General features: G+C 48.0%; 1 protein-coding gene across 1 annotated transcript in view; it reads left to right on the top strand.

Moving 5' to 3' along the window:
• The window catches only part of LOC146862125 (thioredoxin-like), a 384,836-nt gene extending 368,690 nt beyond the window's left edge, over positions 1-16,146 (top strand). The window contains exon 5 of the mRNA XM_085643221.1: positions 15,961-16,146. Within this exon, the coding sequence (XP_085499347.1) occupies positions 15,961-16,023 (63 nt within the window). The 3' untranslated portion in view covers positions 16,024-16,146. The remainder of the gene's footprint in view (positions 1-15,960) is intronic.
• Positions 16,147-16,470: the final 324 nt, after the last annotated feature.

The following is a 16,470-nucleotide window of genomic DNA, read 5'->3' as shown; positions in this document are numbered from 1 at the left end:
GTGGTCGGAACAACTTCCTTCTACCGTTTCCAGATATAGCCATACCATATACTCTTAAGTGCATTATGAACCTCGCGGTTAAATGCTATCTTTGGTTTGGCTTTATCAAAACATGTCGAGTAAGGTGTCATACGAATTGGAATACTAACCCCTCGCCAATTCTGGTGACGGGGTTAGCATTCCACCCTGCTAGAGGGACACGACATGTACAGTACCTGAAACCCGGGTAAAATCAGACATAGCCTCAGCTCCACAAAATGGATGCTGCCACCACAGACACAAGTCTGCCCTCCTGCTGCTGGGAGTCCCACCAGCTTGGGAGATGTGGACAAAGGGTTTCCTGCCAAGGGAGGTGCGAGCACCACCCCAGACAGGATTTTGTGTATTGGTCAGGTAGGGCTTGAAAGGAATCAGACATGCCTGAGGCTCACAAGGAGCCTCGGTGCATATGCCAGTTCAAACCGGTCCTGGGGCACACCAGCCCCGGACCTGGGGCGAGCTGGACAAAGGATTGGGGGTGTAACCACCCCCCTTCCTGGTCCCACCCTTAGGGAGGGACCTAGCAGGTAGTCCGGCCCCTAGAATCCGCTTAAAGGTAGGAGCTGTGTCCTAAGACTTCAGACATCCTGGAATCAACTTAACCACAAGAAGAAGACTGGAACTTCGTTGCTCTGCTGCACAGAGGACAGAAGGAAATCTCCCCTATGGTCATGGAGTGACCATCTTGCTAACGCAAGCACCAACCAGCTATTCAACATCTGCTTTGCCGCCGCCTCCTGCCGGAGCCTGAGCCCAGAGCCCAACAAGACCTGGACCTCCAGACCTCTCACAGGCCGATCCACAGTCCCTGCAAAGAAGGAACCCGTGGAGGCACCGAGACACGTGGAGCCAGCCATCTTGGAAGACCGACGACAAGCTGCAAGTGCAACGACAGAGGCTCCCTCCAAGTTGTCCTTTGGGTCCTGAGAAGCCCAACCACCGAGCAGCATCTGCACCAAAGGTGAGCCCTCCAGCATCTCCACGATCTGCGTGGGGCCCCTCTGCACTTTGCCTCTCGACGCGCCTGCCCGGTCCCTGGCCCGTTGGCTAGTGGCCATTTTGGCCACCTATTTTGAAATCAACGACGCTGGTCTGGTTGCTCCAGACTGGCCCTAGCTGCTCTCCAAAAGAGCAGCCCCTCTGACCCTGCTGGTCAGAACAATCAGCTTTCCTCTCTTTCCACAACTCCTGCCTTTGCCAAGGCTTGTTTGCTTCTTTCGAGTCGCCGACACCGCCGACAGCGAGAGCCTGCGTGGGACAGCTCATGACTCGACTCCTGGACGTTGTCGACCTTCAGGGACCACGTGGCTGCGGAGACAAGCTACACCTAACCACCTGTTTGCACCCGACATCGCCTGGTACCTACCTGGTGCCACGCCGGTCACTGGCTAGTGACTGTGAACACTGTCCCCTCTGCTTTCAGGTCTTCTATAACTCCGATCCACCCTTGGATCCAACGCATCCCTTCTGGACCGACCGCCTGCAGCATCTTTGTCATCAGGCTCCATTGAATCAATAGAAGAAACCCGACGCACTTCGCGACCTATGCACCCGCTTCCTGTGGGTGAGGTAAAGCTGGCACTCCGGTGCCCAAGTGTAGAGAAACATCTCTAGTGTCTGTGTTTTGAATCTTAAGATCGTAGTCCATCCAGAAGACCCTTTCTGCAGTAACTTTTTAACTTTTACGCACCCATTGAAAACCTATGGGAGCACGCGTGTAACTTTCCTCACTGCACACGCGACCCGTGGACCTCCTGGTCACTAACTGAAGTTAGCTCCTTGTAGGCCCAGCGATTCTAGAGGCCCTAGGCCTTTTCCCTTTCCTGTTCGTGGTACTTATACCACTATTTTAGTATATGGTTTGAGTGGCCACCAGGGCCCATCCATATAAAGTGCAACTTCTGTATATTATAACACTGTCTTGTTTAACGATTTGTGCTCCTGTGCTCATAAAGAGTCTAGGGGATACTTTGAGAAATAAATACATATATATTTTGAATATATATCTGTGTGGTGGCCTTTCATTGGTATAAAGGGGGGTTGCAATTGGTAAAACAGCCTGCTTAACACGCTTTAACGAGTTTAGCCTCAAAGACTGCTTAGCCTACGCTACCACTAGGGCAGCTAGTCCGAAAAGGTTGACTTACAACCACACCATAAGGGTTGCTTGGTATGGTACAAGGTGGTCACTTTAACTAGTGAACATCATATACCAGGCCAACTTCTCACATTGGTGAGCAGCGGTTGGATTTGAGCTTGCTGTGTTTTACCATTGTAATCTCTTGGTTACCAATTGAAAGATCACATAGGTACCTGTAGGTACATATAAAACAAGATAGATATACTTAAGTTCTACTGAACTTAGTTGTTGTAGAGCAAAGGGAGTAGCACACCCTGACTACAACTACTAGATATGTTTAGTAGGAAAACCCGAGTGTAGGTAGATTGCAACACATCCACCCACACTTAAGAGCAATGGCTGGGGCAGAGGGGTCCACTGTACCCATCTCTGGCGAGAGTGACCCCCAGAGGGCACCATCCATCTTTGCTACCTTAAACCAAAATGAGCTCAGGCAGTTGGCAAATATCAGGGGCCTTAAACAGCCCAAGAACCCTACCTCTGCTGAACTCAGGGAGCTTTTACAAGGTGATGAAGATCAGAAAGCTCTCAAGAAAGCCTCCCAGTTAGGCCCCTTAGGGACTGGAACAGGAGGCCCCCTTCTGAAGATGCTACTGAGGTACCCCTTTCCAATAGTCACCCCTTAGATGAGAATCATACTACAGAGGATGAGAGTGATAAGGGTACTGATACAGAAGGTAGTGGGGATGAAGGGAGAACTAGCCCAGTGCCAAGTGTTATACGTGGCCCAGCTAAACTAAGGCTATTGGGGACTGACAATGGGATCATCCCATTGGATCTCCCGAGTGGACTTAACCAGGGGCTTGGGAGGCAGAGGAATCACTCAGGTGAGTCTAATGCTTCTCATGCCTCTAGAGGCTCTCAAGGTCACTCCAGAAGAAGGATGACCATCAGGAGACAGGAGCTAGAAGTAGCTCTGATGGAAGAGAAACTGAGTAAGGCTAGGCAACCTAGAGAGAGTGGGTCTATACCCACTGGTGGCAGCATTGTCCCTAAGGACAAAGATAGGGTCTTTGACAATAGGAACCTGTCCAAGGTTGTGCCCCCCTACAAAAGTGGGGATGACATCCACAAATGGATGACTGCTCTTGAGAGAGCCTGCAAAGTGCAGCAGGTTCCTGAAGACCAGTGGGCAGCAATCGTATGGCTCTCCTTTGAAGGTAGAGGCAGAGATAGACTCCTCACTGTTAGAGAGGAGGATGTCAGAAACTACAGAGCCCTGAAGAGTGTCCTAGTTGATGGGTTAGGCTTAACCACTGAACAGTACAGGTTAATGTTCAGAGACACCCAGAAGACACAGACTCAGGACTGGTCTGAATACATTGAATGTGCCACTAAGGCTTTGGAGGGTTGGTTGCTGGGAAGTAAGGTATCTGATTATACAGGATTGTACAATTTGATGATGAGAGAACAGATTTTAAATAACTGTCAGAACCAGCAACTGCATCAACACTTGGTTGACTCAGATCTGACCTCTCCCCAAGAATTGGGAAAGAAGGCAGACAAATGGGTCAGAATCAGGGTTAAGCAAAAGAACCAGAACCAGGGCCAAGGGGGTGATCAGAAGAAAACAGACCAAAAGGGTGGAGATCAGAAATCTAAAGACCAGAAGTCTTCAACAGGGCCCCAAACTAGTACTAACGAGGGTGGGTCCCAACCTAAAGGGAAGAAGAAAGAAGGTCCAGAGAAACCCTGGTGCAAATCTTGCAAGAATACAACTCACTGGACTAGTGATTGTAAGAAGGGTGGAGCCCCCAACACTGTTGCCCCTAAGGCACCTGCTCCCAGTACTACTGTTAGCAGTGTTGGTCCCCAGACAAAGGGTGTAGTGGGAATCACTATGGGAACTGAAGGAGATTCTGACTTAGACAGAACCCTGACACAGGCAGTCTTGATCTGTGATGGGGACATGGATTTGTCCCTGACTGTGAGCCCCAGCAACCTGGGCAAGTACAGACAGACTCCTTTAATAAATGAAAAAGTGGCTCAAGCCTACAGGGACACATGTGCCAGTGTCACTATGGTGACACCAGGCTTTGTGGACCCTGGACAGTACATACCAGGTGAGAATTACCTGGTGACCAATCCCAGCAATGCCACTACTTCACATAGTGTGGCAGTTGTTAACTTCTCATGGGGAGGGGTAACTGGCCTCAAAAGGGTTGTGGTTAGTGCAGACCTCCCAGTAGAATGTTTGTTGGGCAATGACCTAGAGAGTTCTCTATGGTCATAAGTGGAGTACAGGACACATGCAGAGATGTTAGGTATATCACCACATGTCCTTGCTTTGACCAGGCCACAGGCCAAAAAGTGCCTTACTGAACCACAGGTCTTGGATCCTGGAACAATGGACCAAGCACCTACCAAGAAGAAGAACAGGAGGGTTAAGGCTGTGCCTTCCCCCCTGCCTCCAAGTGATGATCAGCCTTCCCAGGAAGATGATCTAGAGGACCCTGAAGGAACTGTCTCTGAAGAGCTTGAACCTGATCAGGTTGAGTTTCTGGGGACAGGGGGACCTTCCAGGGCTGACTTGGGGCAGGCTCCGTTATCCTGTCCATCTCTTGAACCCCTCAGACAGCTGGCTGCTGCTGAGGCTGCTGGGAATGCTCAAGGTACCCATAGAGTGTATTGGGATGATGGGCTCCTTTATTCAGAGGCTAGAGACCCAAAACCTGGTGCAACCATGAGGTTGGTTATACCTCTGCAATTTAGGGGCTTCCTTCTTACCTTGGCCCATGATATTCCTCTAGCAGGACACTTAGGCCAGAACAAGACTTGGGACAGGCTTGTCCCTCACTTTCACTGGCCTCACATGAATGAAGATACCAAGGAGTTTTGTCGCTCCTGTGTAACCTGCCAAGGCAGTGGCAAATCAGGTGGCACAACAAAGGCCCCCCTAATACCACTACCTGTGGTGGGGGTCCCCTTTGAAAGAGTGGGAATAGATATAGTGGGTCCCATGGATCCTCCCACTGGATCTGGGCACAGATTTATACTGGTGGTAGTGGATCATGCCACCAGGTATCCAGAGGCAATTCCCCTTAGGACCACTACAGCTCCTGTTGTGGCCAGGGCCCTGCTAGGAGTATTCTCCAGAGTGGGGTTTCCTAAGGAGGTGGTTTCTGACAGAGGTACCAACTTCATGTCAGGATACTTGACAGCTATGTGGAAGGAATGTGGTGTCAACTACAAGTTCACCACTCCTTATCACCCACAATGCAATGGGCTTGTTGAGAGATTCAACAAGACCCTAAAGGGTATGATCAAAGGATTACCTGAAAAGCTCAGGCGAAGATGGGACATCCTTCTACCCTGCCTTCTGTTTGCTTACAGAGAGGTCCCACAAAAAGGAGTTGGCTACAGCCCCTTTGAGTTGTTGTTTGGGCACCCTGTAAGAGGCCCACTGTGTTTAGTGAAGGAAGGATGGGAGTTACCTCTCAAAAAGCCTAAACAAGACATAGGGGACTATGTACTTGGTCTCCGCTCCAGGATGGCTGAGTATATGGAGAAGGCATCCAAAAACCTTGAGGCAAGCCAGGCCTTACAGAAAGCTTGGCATGACCAAAAGGCTGTCTTGGTTGAGTTTCAGCCAGGACAGAAGGTATGGGTGTTGGAGCCAGTGGCCCCAGCAGCACTCCAAGACAAATGGTCTGGACCCCATACAATCCTGGAAAAGAAGGGTGAGGTTACCTACTTGGTGGACCTAGGAACTCCCAGGAGTCCCCATAGGGTACTCCATGTTAACAGGTTAAAAGCATATGTTGACAGGGCAGACATGGGCTTGCTCATGGCTACAGACGAGGGACAGGAGGAAGAGAGTGACCCTCTCCCAGACTTGTTGTCTCAGAACCCTGAAGATGGCTCAGTTGAAGGAGTGACCCTTGGAGGCAACCTCACTGACCATCAGCAGATTGAATGTAGACAGGTTCTACAATCATTTCAACACATGTTTTCATTGATACCTTGTCAAACTGACTGGTGTACCCATGTGGTGGACACTGGTGACAGTCTGCCTGTAAAGAACAAACTTTACAGACAACCTGACCACGTCAGGGACTGTATAAAGGCTGAGGTACACAAAATGCTGGAATTGGGTGTCATTGAACCCTCAGAGAGCCCCTGGGCTAGCCCAGTGGTTCTGGTCCCCAAACCTCACACCAAAGATGGCAAGAGAGAGATGAGGTTCTGTGTGGATTACAGAGGACTCAATGCTGTCACTAGGACAGATGCACATCCTATTCCAAGGGCAGATGAGCTCATAGATAAACTGGCTTCTGCTAAGTTTTTGAGCACATTTGATTTGACAGCTGGCTATTAGCAAATCAGGTTAGCTGAGGAGTCAAAGGCCAAAACAGCATTCTCAACCCCAGGAGGACATTATCAATTTTTAGTGATGCCCTTTGGTCTCAAGAATGCACCTGCCACCTTGGTGATGCCCTTTGGTCTCAAGAATGCACCTGCCACCTTCCAAAGGTTGGTGAATCAAGTCCTTACTGGGTTGGATGACTTTTGTGCAGCATATCTTGATGACATTGCTGTCTTTAGCTCCACCTGGGAGGATCACCTGATCCACCTGAAGAAGGTACTTGAGGCTCTGCAAAAGGCAGGCCTCACTATCAAGGCTACGAAGTGCCAGATAGGGCAGAGTAAGGTTGTGTATTTGGGCCACCTTGTAGGTGGAGGCCAAGTTCAACCACTGGAGAGTAAGATACAATCAATCAAGGACTGGTCTCCTCCAACCACCCAGACTCAAGTTCGAGCTTTCTTGGGCTTGGCTGGGTACAACAGGAAGTTTGTTAAGAACTATGAGTCCATTGTAACTCATCTTAATGATCTGACATCCAAGAAGATGCCCAAAAAGTTCAGTGGACAGTAAGCTGTCAAAAGGCATTTGATGACCTGAAGAAGGCCATGTGCTCTGCACCTATCCTGAAAAGTCCTGACTACTCCAAAGAGTTTATTGTCCAAGCAGATGCTTCTGAGTTGGGTGTGGGAGCTGTGCTGTCACAAATTAATATAGATGGTCAAGACCAACCCATTGCTTTTATTGGCAGAAGGTTGACCCCCAGAGAGAAGAATAGGTCAGCTATTGAGAGGGAGGCCTTTGCTGTGGTGTGGGCCCTGAAGAAGCTGAGGCCATACTTGTTTGGCACTCACTTCAAGATTCAGACCGACCATAAGCCCCTCTTTTGGCTAAATCAGATGAAGGGTGAAAACCCCAAACTGCTTAGGTGGTCCATTTCCCTACAGGGGATGGACTTTACAGAGGAGCACAGGTACTTCCACTTAGGACATGAAGACGAGACTGGTCAAGGCTAGTTTAATGTCCCTGCGTTTGGGGGGGGTTGTGTAGGAGAGTAGGGTCTGCTATCCTATGGTCACCCCAAATTTTTGCTTTTTGCTTCACTGGTTTTTGACATATTGAGGCTGTGGGCCTGCTAATCAGACCCCCAGCCTGCTGTTCTCTCTAACTAAATTGACACTATGCACTATAGGTGCATAACCAATTGGAAGTGGATCACCCTGTGAGCCCCTGTACCAGTGTATACTAGGTACCCAGGGCATTGGTGTATCTAAGGCCTACCAGGGGCTGAAGCATGTATTGTGCCACCCCTGGCCTGGCCTAGCAATTTGACACAACTGGCTGATCACTCAGCTGGGGTAGGTTGGTGTAACCACCTCTCACTTAGGTGTAGTATACCTATACCTAACCTTAAATGGGTCACATGTTAACCTATAAGTCACTCCTATGGCAGGCCTTAACAATCCTGAAGGCAGAGTGCTTGGTTCCATGTGAGATGGTGCTCTGGCATGAGCTGAGCCTGTCTGCAGTGGTCGGAACAACTTCCTTCTACCGTTTCGAGATATAGCCATACCATATACTCTTAAGTGCATTATGAACCTCGCGGTTAAATGCTATCTTTGGTTTGGCTTTATCAAAACATGTCGAGTAAGGTGTCATACGAATTGGAATACTAACCCCTCGCCAATTCTGGCGACGGGGTTAGCATTCCACCCTTCTAGAGGGACACGACATGTACAGTACCTGAAACCCGGGTAAAATCAGACATAGCCTCAGCTCCACAAAATGGATGCTGCCACCACAGACACAAGTCTGCCCTCCTGCTGCTGGGAGTCCTTCCAGCTTGGGAGACGTGGACAAAGGGTTTCCTGCCAAGGGAGGTGCGAGCACCACCCCAGACAGGATTTTGTGTATTGGTCAGGTAGGGCTTGAAAGGAATCAGACATGCCTGAGGCTCACAAGGAGCCTCGGTGCATATGCCAGTTCAAACCGGTCCTGGGGCACACCAGCCCCGGACCTGGGGCGAGCTGGACAAAGGATTGGGGGTGTAACCACCCCCCTTCCTGGTCCCACCCTTAGGGAGGGACCTAGCAGGTAGTCCGGCCCCTAGAATCCGCTTAAAGGTAGGAGCTGTGTCCTAAGACTTCAGACATCCTGGAATCAACTTAACCACAAGAAGAAGACGGGAACTTCGACGCCCTGCTGCACAGAGGACAGAAGGAAATCTCCCCTATGGTCAGGGAGTGACCATCTTGCGAACGCAAGCACCAACCAGCTATTCAACGTCTGCTTTGCCGCCGCCTCCTGCCGGAGCCCGAGACCAGAGCCCGACAAGACCTGGACCTCCAGACCTCTCACAGCCCGATCCACAGTCCCTGCAAAGAAGGAACCCATGGAGGCACCGAGACACGTGGAGCCAGCCATCTTGGAAGACCGACGACAAGCTGCAAGTGCAACGACAGAGGCTCCCTCCAAGTTGTGCTTTGGGTCCTGAGAAGCCCAACCACCGAGCAGCATCTGCACCAAAGGTGAGCCCTCCAGCATCTCCACGATCTGCGTGGGGCCCCTCTGCACTTTGCCTCTCGACGCGCCTGCCCGGTCCCTGGCCCGTTGGCTAGTGGCCATTTTGGCGACCTATTTTGAAATCAACGACGCTGGTCTGGTTGCTCCAGACTGGCCCTAGCTGCTCTCCAAAAGAGCAGCCCCTCTGACCCTGCTGGTCAGAACAATCAGCTTTCATCTCTTTCCACGACTCCTGCCTTTGCCAAGGCTTGTTTGCTTCTTTCGAGTCGCCAACACTGCCGACAGCGAGAGCCTGCGTGGAACAGCTCGTGACTCGACTCCTGGACGTCGTCGACCTTCAGGGACTACGTGGCTGCGGAGACAAGCTACACCTAACCACCTGTTTGCACCCGACATCGCCTGGTACCTACCTGGTGCCATGCCGGTCACTGGCTAGTGACTGTGAACACTGTCCCCTCTGCTTTCAGGTCTTCTATAACTCCGATCCACCCTTGGATCCAACGCATCCCTTCTGGACCGACCGCCTGCAGCATCTTTGTCATCAGGCTCCATTGAATCGATAGAAGAAACCCGACGCACTTCGAGACCTATGCACCCGCTTCCTGTGGGTGAGGTAAAGCTGGCACTCCGGTGCCCAAGTGTAGAGAAACATCTCTAGTGTCTGTGTTTTGAATCTTAAGATCGTAGTCCATCCAGAAGACCCTTTCTGCAGTAACTTTTTAACTTTTACGCACCCATTGAAAACCTATGGAGCACGCGTGTAACTTTCCTCACTGCACACGCGACCCGTGGACCTCCTGGTCACTAACTGAAGTTAGCTCCTTGTAGGCCCAGCGATTCTAGAGGCCCTAGGCCTTTTCCCTTTCCTGTTCGTGGTACTTATACCACTATTTTAGTATATGGTTTGAGTGGCCGCCAGGGCCCATCCATATAAAGTGCAACTTCTGTATATTATAACACTGTCTTGTTTAACGATTTGTGCTCCTGTGCTCATAAAGAGTCTAGGGGATACTTTGAGAAATAAATACATATATATTTTGAATATATATCTGTGTGGTGTCCTTTCATTGGTATAAAGGGGGGTTGCAATTGGTAAAACAGCCTGCTTAACACGCTTTAACGAGTTTAGCCTCAAAGACTGCTTAGCCTACGCTACCACTAGGGCAGCTAGTCCGAAAAGGTTGACTTACAACCACACCATAAGGGTTGCTTGGCATGGTACAAGGTGGTCACTTTAACTAGTGAACATCATATACCAGGCCAACTTCTCACATGGTCCCTAACTGAAATCGAACAACAGTACTCACATATCAAAAAAGAAGCAATAGCTATACACTGGGGATGTTGCCATCTCTCCCTCTATGTCTATCGTCAACCATTTGTGGTCACCACCAATCAAAAACTCCTCATTTCCTTATTCCGAGGGACGGAGTCGAAACCGCCACCTCGAACTGGAAAATGGATGCTTCAGTTACAGGACTACAATTGCCAGGTAGAATACAGCCCTGGGTTGACCAATCCTGCCAATTACCCATCGAGACATCCTCTGGCTGCCACCCCCTAAGAAGAGGAAGAAGCGAATGAAACGGAAAAATATGTAAGATACCCGCTACCAATCTTACTAGAGAAGATCTGCCATGCCACGGCCCATGACGACTGTCTGCAGAGGACGCTGGAAGCTGTTCAAAGTGGCCAGTGGCACCAGTTCAAAGTTAAACAGGCCCAGTGAAACCCAGAGGCTCAACACATCCTTGAAAGTCTATTTCATGTCCTACATGAACTGGTTGCAGACCTCGATGGCTGGCTGTTGCGTGGACATCGTCTGGTCATACCCACCAGTCTCACCAATCAGGTGGTGCAACTCGCTCATGCCGGACACCAAGGAATAGTCAAAACCAAGAATCGGCTGCGCACAAAAGTATGGTTCCCGCTCATGGATGAGCAAGTCAAGACCACTGTAAGATCCTGCTCATGGTGTCAGGCCACAGGAGGACCTGCTCCGCTCGTGATAACAGAGAAAGAACCTCAACAGCCATGGGTCTGCACAAGCCTGGACTGAGGAATTCGTCTGGATGGGAGATATGCGATGGTAATCATTGATGATTATCCCAAGTACCCCGAAGTTGAGATCATTTCCTCACAAGGGGCCCATGAAGTAGTGTCTAAATTGAAAAAGACGCTAGCCACTCATGGTCTGCTAAAAGAGCTGAGAACCAACAATGGTCTGCCGTATCATGGACAAGAAGTAACTGCATATCTCCAATCCTTGAACATCACCCACAAGAAGCTCATCCCTGGTTGGCCACAAACCAATGGGAATAGAATGCTTAATGAGGATCCTGAACAAAGTCATAGGGATTGCGCATGCCAACCAACAGCCTTATGAATAGGCCATCTACTTTTTCCTCCAGGAATACCGCCACTCCACCATGGGGCAAGCTCCAGTGAACCTGCTAATGGCAAGACTTGATCCCTCACAACTCAGAGTGGGCTCCAAGTCCCATTGATGGTCAGCGAGTCGTAAGGCAATGTTAGCGCTCCAATGCTCGCGCCAGCCAGTCCCGCAAAGTGAAACGATCACACCTTAGGGTAGGAGATCTGGTGTTGGTGAAAGGCCAATTTCCTGGCAGTAAATTCAGGCTGCCCTTTAAATGCCATCCATGGACCATCACTCACATTCGTGGCACCAAGGTGACTGCCCACCGTGGAGAGAAAGAAGTATCCAGGAACATTTCTCAGTTTAAGCATTTTCATTCGCAAACAAGACCCAATTTAATGGTTGGAGAGATTGACGGAGACTTGGGTAATCTGGAGGAAGTCTCCTTATTTGAGGGCCCGTCCACGAACTATCACGAGCTTGCGAGTGGAAGTGAAGCAGTAAGCAGCCGAGGTCCCACCTCTGCAGATGAAGTTGGTTTGCTGTCCCCCGCCAGGCTGGTGAATCGAGACACTCTCACCAGGTATGGGTTGTGCAGTAACCCGTGCCATCCTCCCATTTGCGAGATGATGTGGTGTAATGACATGGCCTGAGGATCAAGGTAATGTTAAGTTTTCTGGAACTCTATGTCCCTGAGCTGTTGCCATGTTGGCTGCTGAATACTTAGGGGTACTGTGCACAGAGACTGCCCTAATATTAGTATGTATAAGTTATGTTTGCATTTGTTTGTAATGTAATGTAATGGTGCCCCAGTGATGTAACTGGTGCACATTTTAGTTGACCCCAACTGTAACAGCAGGGGTGTTTGTCTAATGTTAATCGCTCCACGTGTGTAAGTGGTGTAGTCCCCAGGTCATGTGGGACCAGAGTAATAAATATGTGGCTGGGCAGGTGGAGTCTAGAAGACCACCTGCCCCCGGAACCAAGAAGCAACATTTCTGTCTTGGTGCCTTTATTTTAGTAGGCCTGACGACGTGGGCCGGCAGCACACCCGGTGCCCCGCGTAACCTACGCCCCACCATTTCAGGGGGAAACACAAGAGAACATCTAGGTGTTGCACATCGATTAGTGTCTGTGTGTGCGTGTGTTTACTTGCGTATATGAGCTTATTTGTGTGTCTTTCCAAGTCAAATGATATTGCCTTTCAAAGTGCTTCTTGATATACCTCTAAGTATAATGGTCCTTTATGTTTACATTTGGAAGAACTATTGCAGAGAGGTCCTTTGATAAATGCCAGCAACAGACATTATGTGACAGCAAGCCATTGTTAGTATTGCCTGTGATCCCTATCCCATTATTACTGTCAAGTTTGAGGAAATATGCTTCTGAATTTGATATTTGGGACTAGGTTTCCCTTAACATAATTGATGGGGGACTTTCCTGTACATTTTTATTTAAGATAAACCCTGTTTTAGAGATTGTTATGCTTTCTTCTAAATGTCATTGAAGGAGAAACAATCCCCACCCAACCAACAGCGCTCCTCTAAAATATGCTGGTATATTGAGGTTGCAAAGTGTCTACTCCTTGCCAAATTATCTCTTAACATTTACATTTTATACCACTATTGCCTGGCAACTTTTTCTTCTATAGTCATTTGCCCCAGTTTCCCAGAAAAATACCCTAAGCACAGTACACTGAAAGGCACACAACCACCTAGAGTCATAAGACCAAGAAACCACTTACTCAGGGGAGGCTGATACAATCAGTGGGTCACCCCAACGGTGGAAGCAGAGAGAACCTATTCCCTCATTTGGGTTAGGACCCTTGACAATCTTGCGACATACATACATGAAGGAAGCAGCAAACCAGACCACAGTGTTTGACTTCCAGTGGAAGCTGATCTCGGGCTGATTTCATCAGCTTTTGCTGCTTGGATGGTGAGGGAGGAGCCAGAGTCCTCGGCAGAACCAAAGGTAGCACCCTCTAGACTGCCTGTCACAGCTGAAAAACTTCTCTGAGTCATACTAACTGTGTGAAAAGAGGTGAATAAATCTGTGGACTGCCATTTTAAGTCATTTAGGGGCTTATTACCAAGAGGCCTGCGCCACTGGAACATCACTTTTTTTACGCTCCGGTGGCGCAGGCCTCTCAGTCATATCTGTGAGGCAATGCAAAGCCACCCTGACTTCATAGATGTCTAAGGCAAAGCCCAAAGTTCTGCGTTGCCTTACTCTGCATCAAGGAAGCATTCCATGGACATCCATGGAATGGAGTGGGTGTTTCCAAGCAACACCTGTGGATTTTGACGCTGCTCCAGATTTAAACAGTCACAAAAACCTGGAGCAGCGGCAAAATGTTACACCTCTCCAGGGCAGGCGTATCAAGGAGAAACGTTTCAATTTCTCCTCATTTTTTCCTCTTTGCATGTGTGCGGCGTTCTGCAGCAAACGTAGAATGAGGAAAACGCCTCTATGGATTGTTTTTGTGCAGGAAGGTGCCCTTTCCTGTACAAAAACAATCCTGCCAACACCGCAGACATCCTTGCACCATGGTGCAAGGGTGCCTGCTTTGGTGCCAAGCACCAAATTGTGCGCCGGCACTGGTTGAAAGGAAAGGAATACACTGTATCTCGTAAATATGGTGCATTCCCGCCCTTTCAATTTGGCGTAGGGCAGCACAACAAAAAGACTTGCGCCGCTGCCCTACGCCAGTTTCTTGTAAATGAGGCCCTTAGTGTCTGTCACCTGTTGTACCAGACCACAGTTGTGTGAAATTATTGTTAATTCACTTACCTTACCATCCATAATATCTTAAACATAAAGATTGTCCAAAAAGAACAATAGCCGTACTTAGAACAATTGGCAAAAAACACACACATCTTTATCTAATAAGCCATACAGATGAAAAGAATTGACATTTACAGTAGTGTAAGGCAGGCTGGTCAGTAATCACGTGATTACTTCTATTTACACATGATGACATTTTAGCATATGTGTAAAATCTTGGAGAGAAGAACTTACTTGACGGTCTTCTGGTAGAGGGTTTCAGTGTGCAGGGGGGCTAGAAAGTACCTGGAAGTAGCACACGGTGATTAGGTGAGACTAGATTTTGTTTAGAATGTTGGTTAGCAGGTCTTTGGTCCTGGGTTGAGGTGCAGTGAGAGAAGATGTTAGAGAGGTAGTGTGGGACAGCGCCATTCACAGCTTTGAATAAAAATGCCAGAGGTGTGCATACAATCAGGTATTTTGTTGCTGACAGTATGATGAGATGGAATTATACCTAAGGACAGTTTATAAGATTATATTGGTGAAGTTTAGGGGCTCGTTGGGTGATATGAATTAATATTGTAGTAGGCCCTCCAAATAGGCGATTGCAACAGTCAGGTCTCTGCGTACAATTGAGTTCATGAGTATTTTAGCTTTATTGAATGAGATGCTTGGTAAAATCATCTCTATGCTCAGTATTTGATAATATGCTATGACAGCTGCAGTAGTTATGAAGGAATCCATTTTTCATGGATGGGCTGAATTGAACCCCAATTTTTCCTTGGCCGAGTAAGACAGATGGGTGCTGATAAGGTGGGAAAATACAGGAACTCAGTTTAAGAAGGGTTTAAACTGATGTCCCATACTGCCTTCCAATGATGGATGGCCATAAAAGTAAGATTTGTATGAGTAAATGAAGAATGAAAAAGTAGAAATTATTCGGGTGTTATCAGCGTAGATAGCACAGAATGATCAAGTGTCGAAGGTAGTAGAGGTATTTAAAATGAAGAGGATGGAAGAAATGTGAACATTGTTTGAGTTCCCATGAATCTTTAATTGAGAACATTTAGTTTTTTTCTTTATTTTTTATTTTTATTTCAATACAACAAGAGGACGTCGACAATATCAAAGACGCTTACTAAGGCATTTAGAATAAAACAAGAAAATTAAACACACATACTTTAAAACATTTTGGACAAAGAATATATGAACAAAGAAAAGAGGCAAAGCATTTTTATATATAAAGGCAAAAACAACTGAAATAAGGATCAAATATATTGTAGTATTCCACCCTCTGCCATCAACCCATAGATATTGGCATCAAAGGATCTCAGATACAAGTGCATTTCATAACTGATATTTCCATCACCATACCTCCCTTTTCTACATAAAGGCAGACAAATCAAGTGCCATGCGGCTACGAGAAGGCGGGTCGGACTTCACTGCCTGGAGATACAGTCATTCATGGACAGAGAGAAAAAGAGAAAAACATTAAGAGATATATCCTGTGGAATAAAACAAGAACATAAAAAACAAAAGTACCATAATTGATGCGTGATGCTCCCCTGTCTAATGACATGGTCTTGTGTCCACAACAAGGCCATCTGTAAACTAAACACAGAATAAAACGTTACATTAATCCAAATTATGAAACAAAAGCAGCAAGCATATTTCCCGCGAGTACCATGTCATTGGGAGTTATACTGTAGTGATATTTTGCATGCTGCTGCTGCTGCTATCTCTTAGTGTTATAACATCAATAAGCCTTTTCTGACATGTTAATTGCTCTCTTTTTCCTTTTTGTCCTTGCAGCTTGATGAGTTCAGTGGATCAAAACCAGAGCCTCTGGAGAACCGAATCCGGGAGCTGATGTAACACCGACCGAATTTCTCGAAATACCAGAGGATAGCAACGAAGCTCCTTGGATCCTACCATTAGGCAGCAGTGTAATGTCAGGCACCCATCTCCCCCCAGGGTGAAGTAAAGCATGTGACTCAATGACTATTTCTTGTCTTCCTTCACACAATCATTGTACACAAAAGCGTGCTCTGCTGGCAAGCAGAGGAAGTGTGACAGTATCACGTGGTTATGGCACTTCCTTGTGGGAGTTTACTTCTGCTTTAAGATCTACTTCCTGTAAAGAATGCCATGATACAGTGACGTAGGTCCAGGTAAGGAAGCCTAAACCCAGGCATCGGATGTTTCCATGGCTCTCCATTAAATTCACAATGTGAGGTAAGCAATCCCCAGCTTCCCTCTTCCTTCACACCCGTCAATCGTCCATGTCTCTACTGAGCGCTGCATGCCCCTGTTTCCTACCAG

The sequence above is a fragment of the Triturus cristatus genome, chromosome 2_2 (genome assembly GCF_964204655.1).
Source record: "Triturus cristatus chromosome 2_2, aTriCri1.1, whole genome shotgun sequence".
Classification (NCBI taxonomy): domain Eukaryota; kingdom Metazoa; phylum Chordata; class Amphibia; order Caudata; family Salamandridae; genus Triturus; species Triturus cristatus.
Note: the sequence above shows the minus strand (reverse complement) of the source record. Positions and strands in the feature narration are given on the sequence as shown.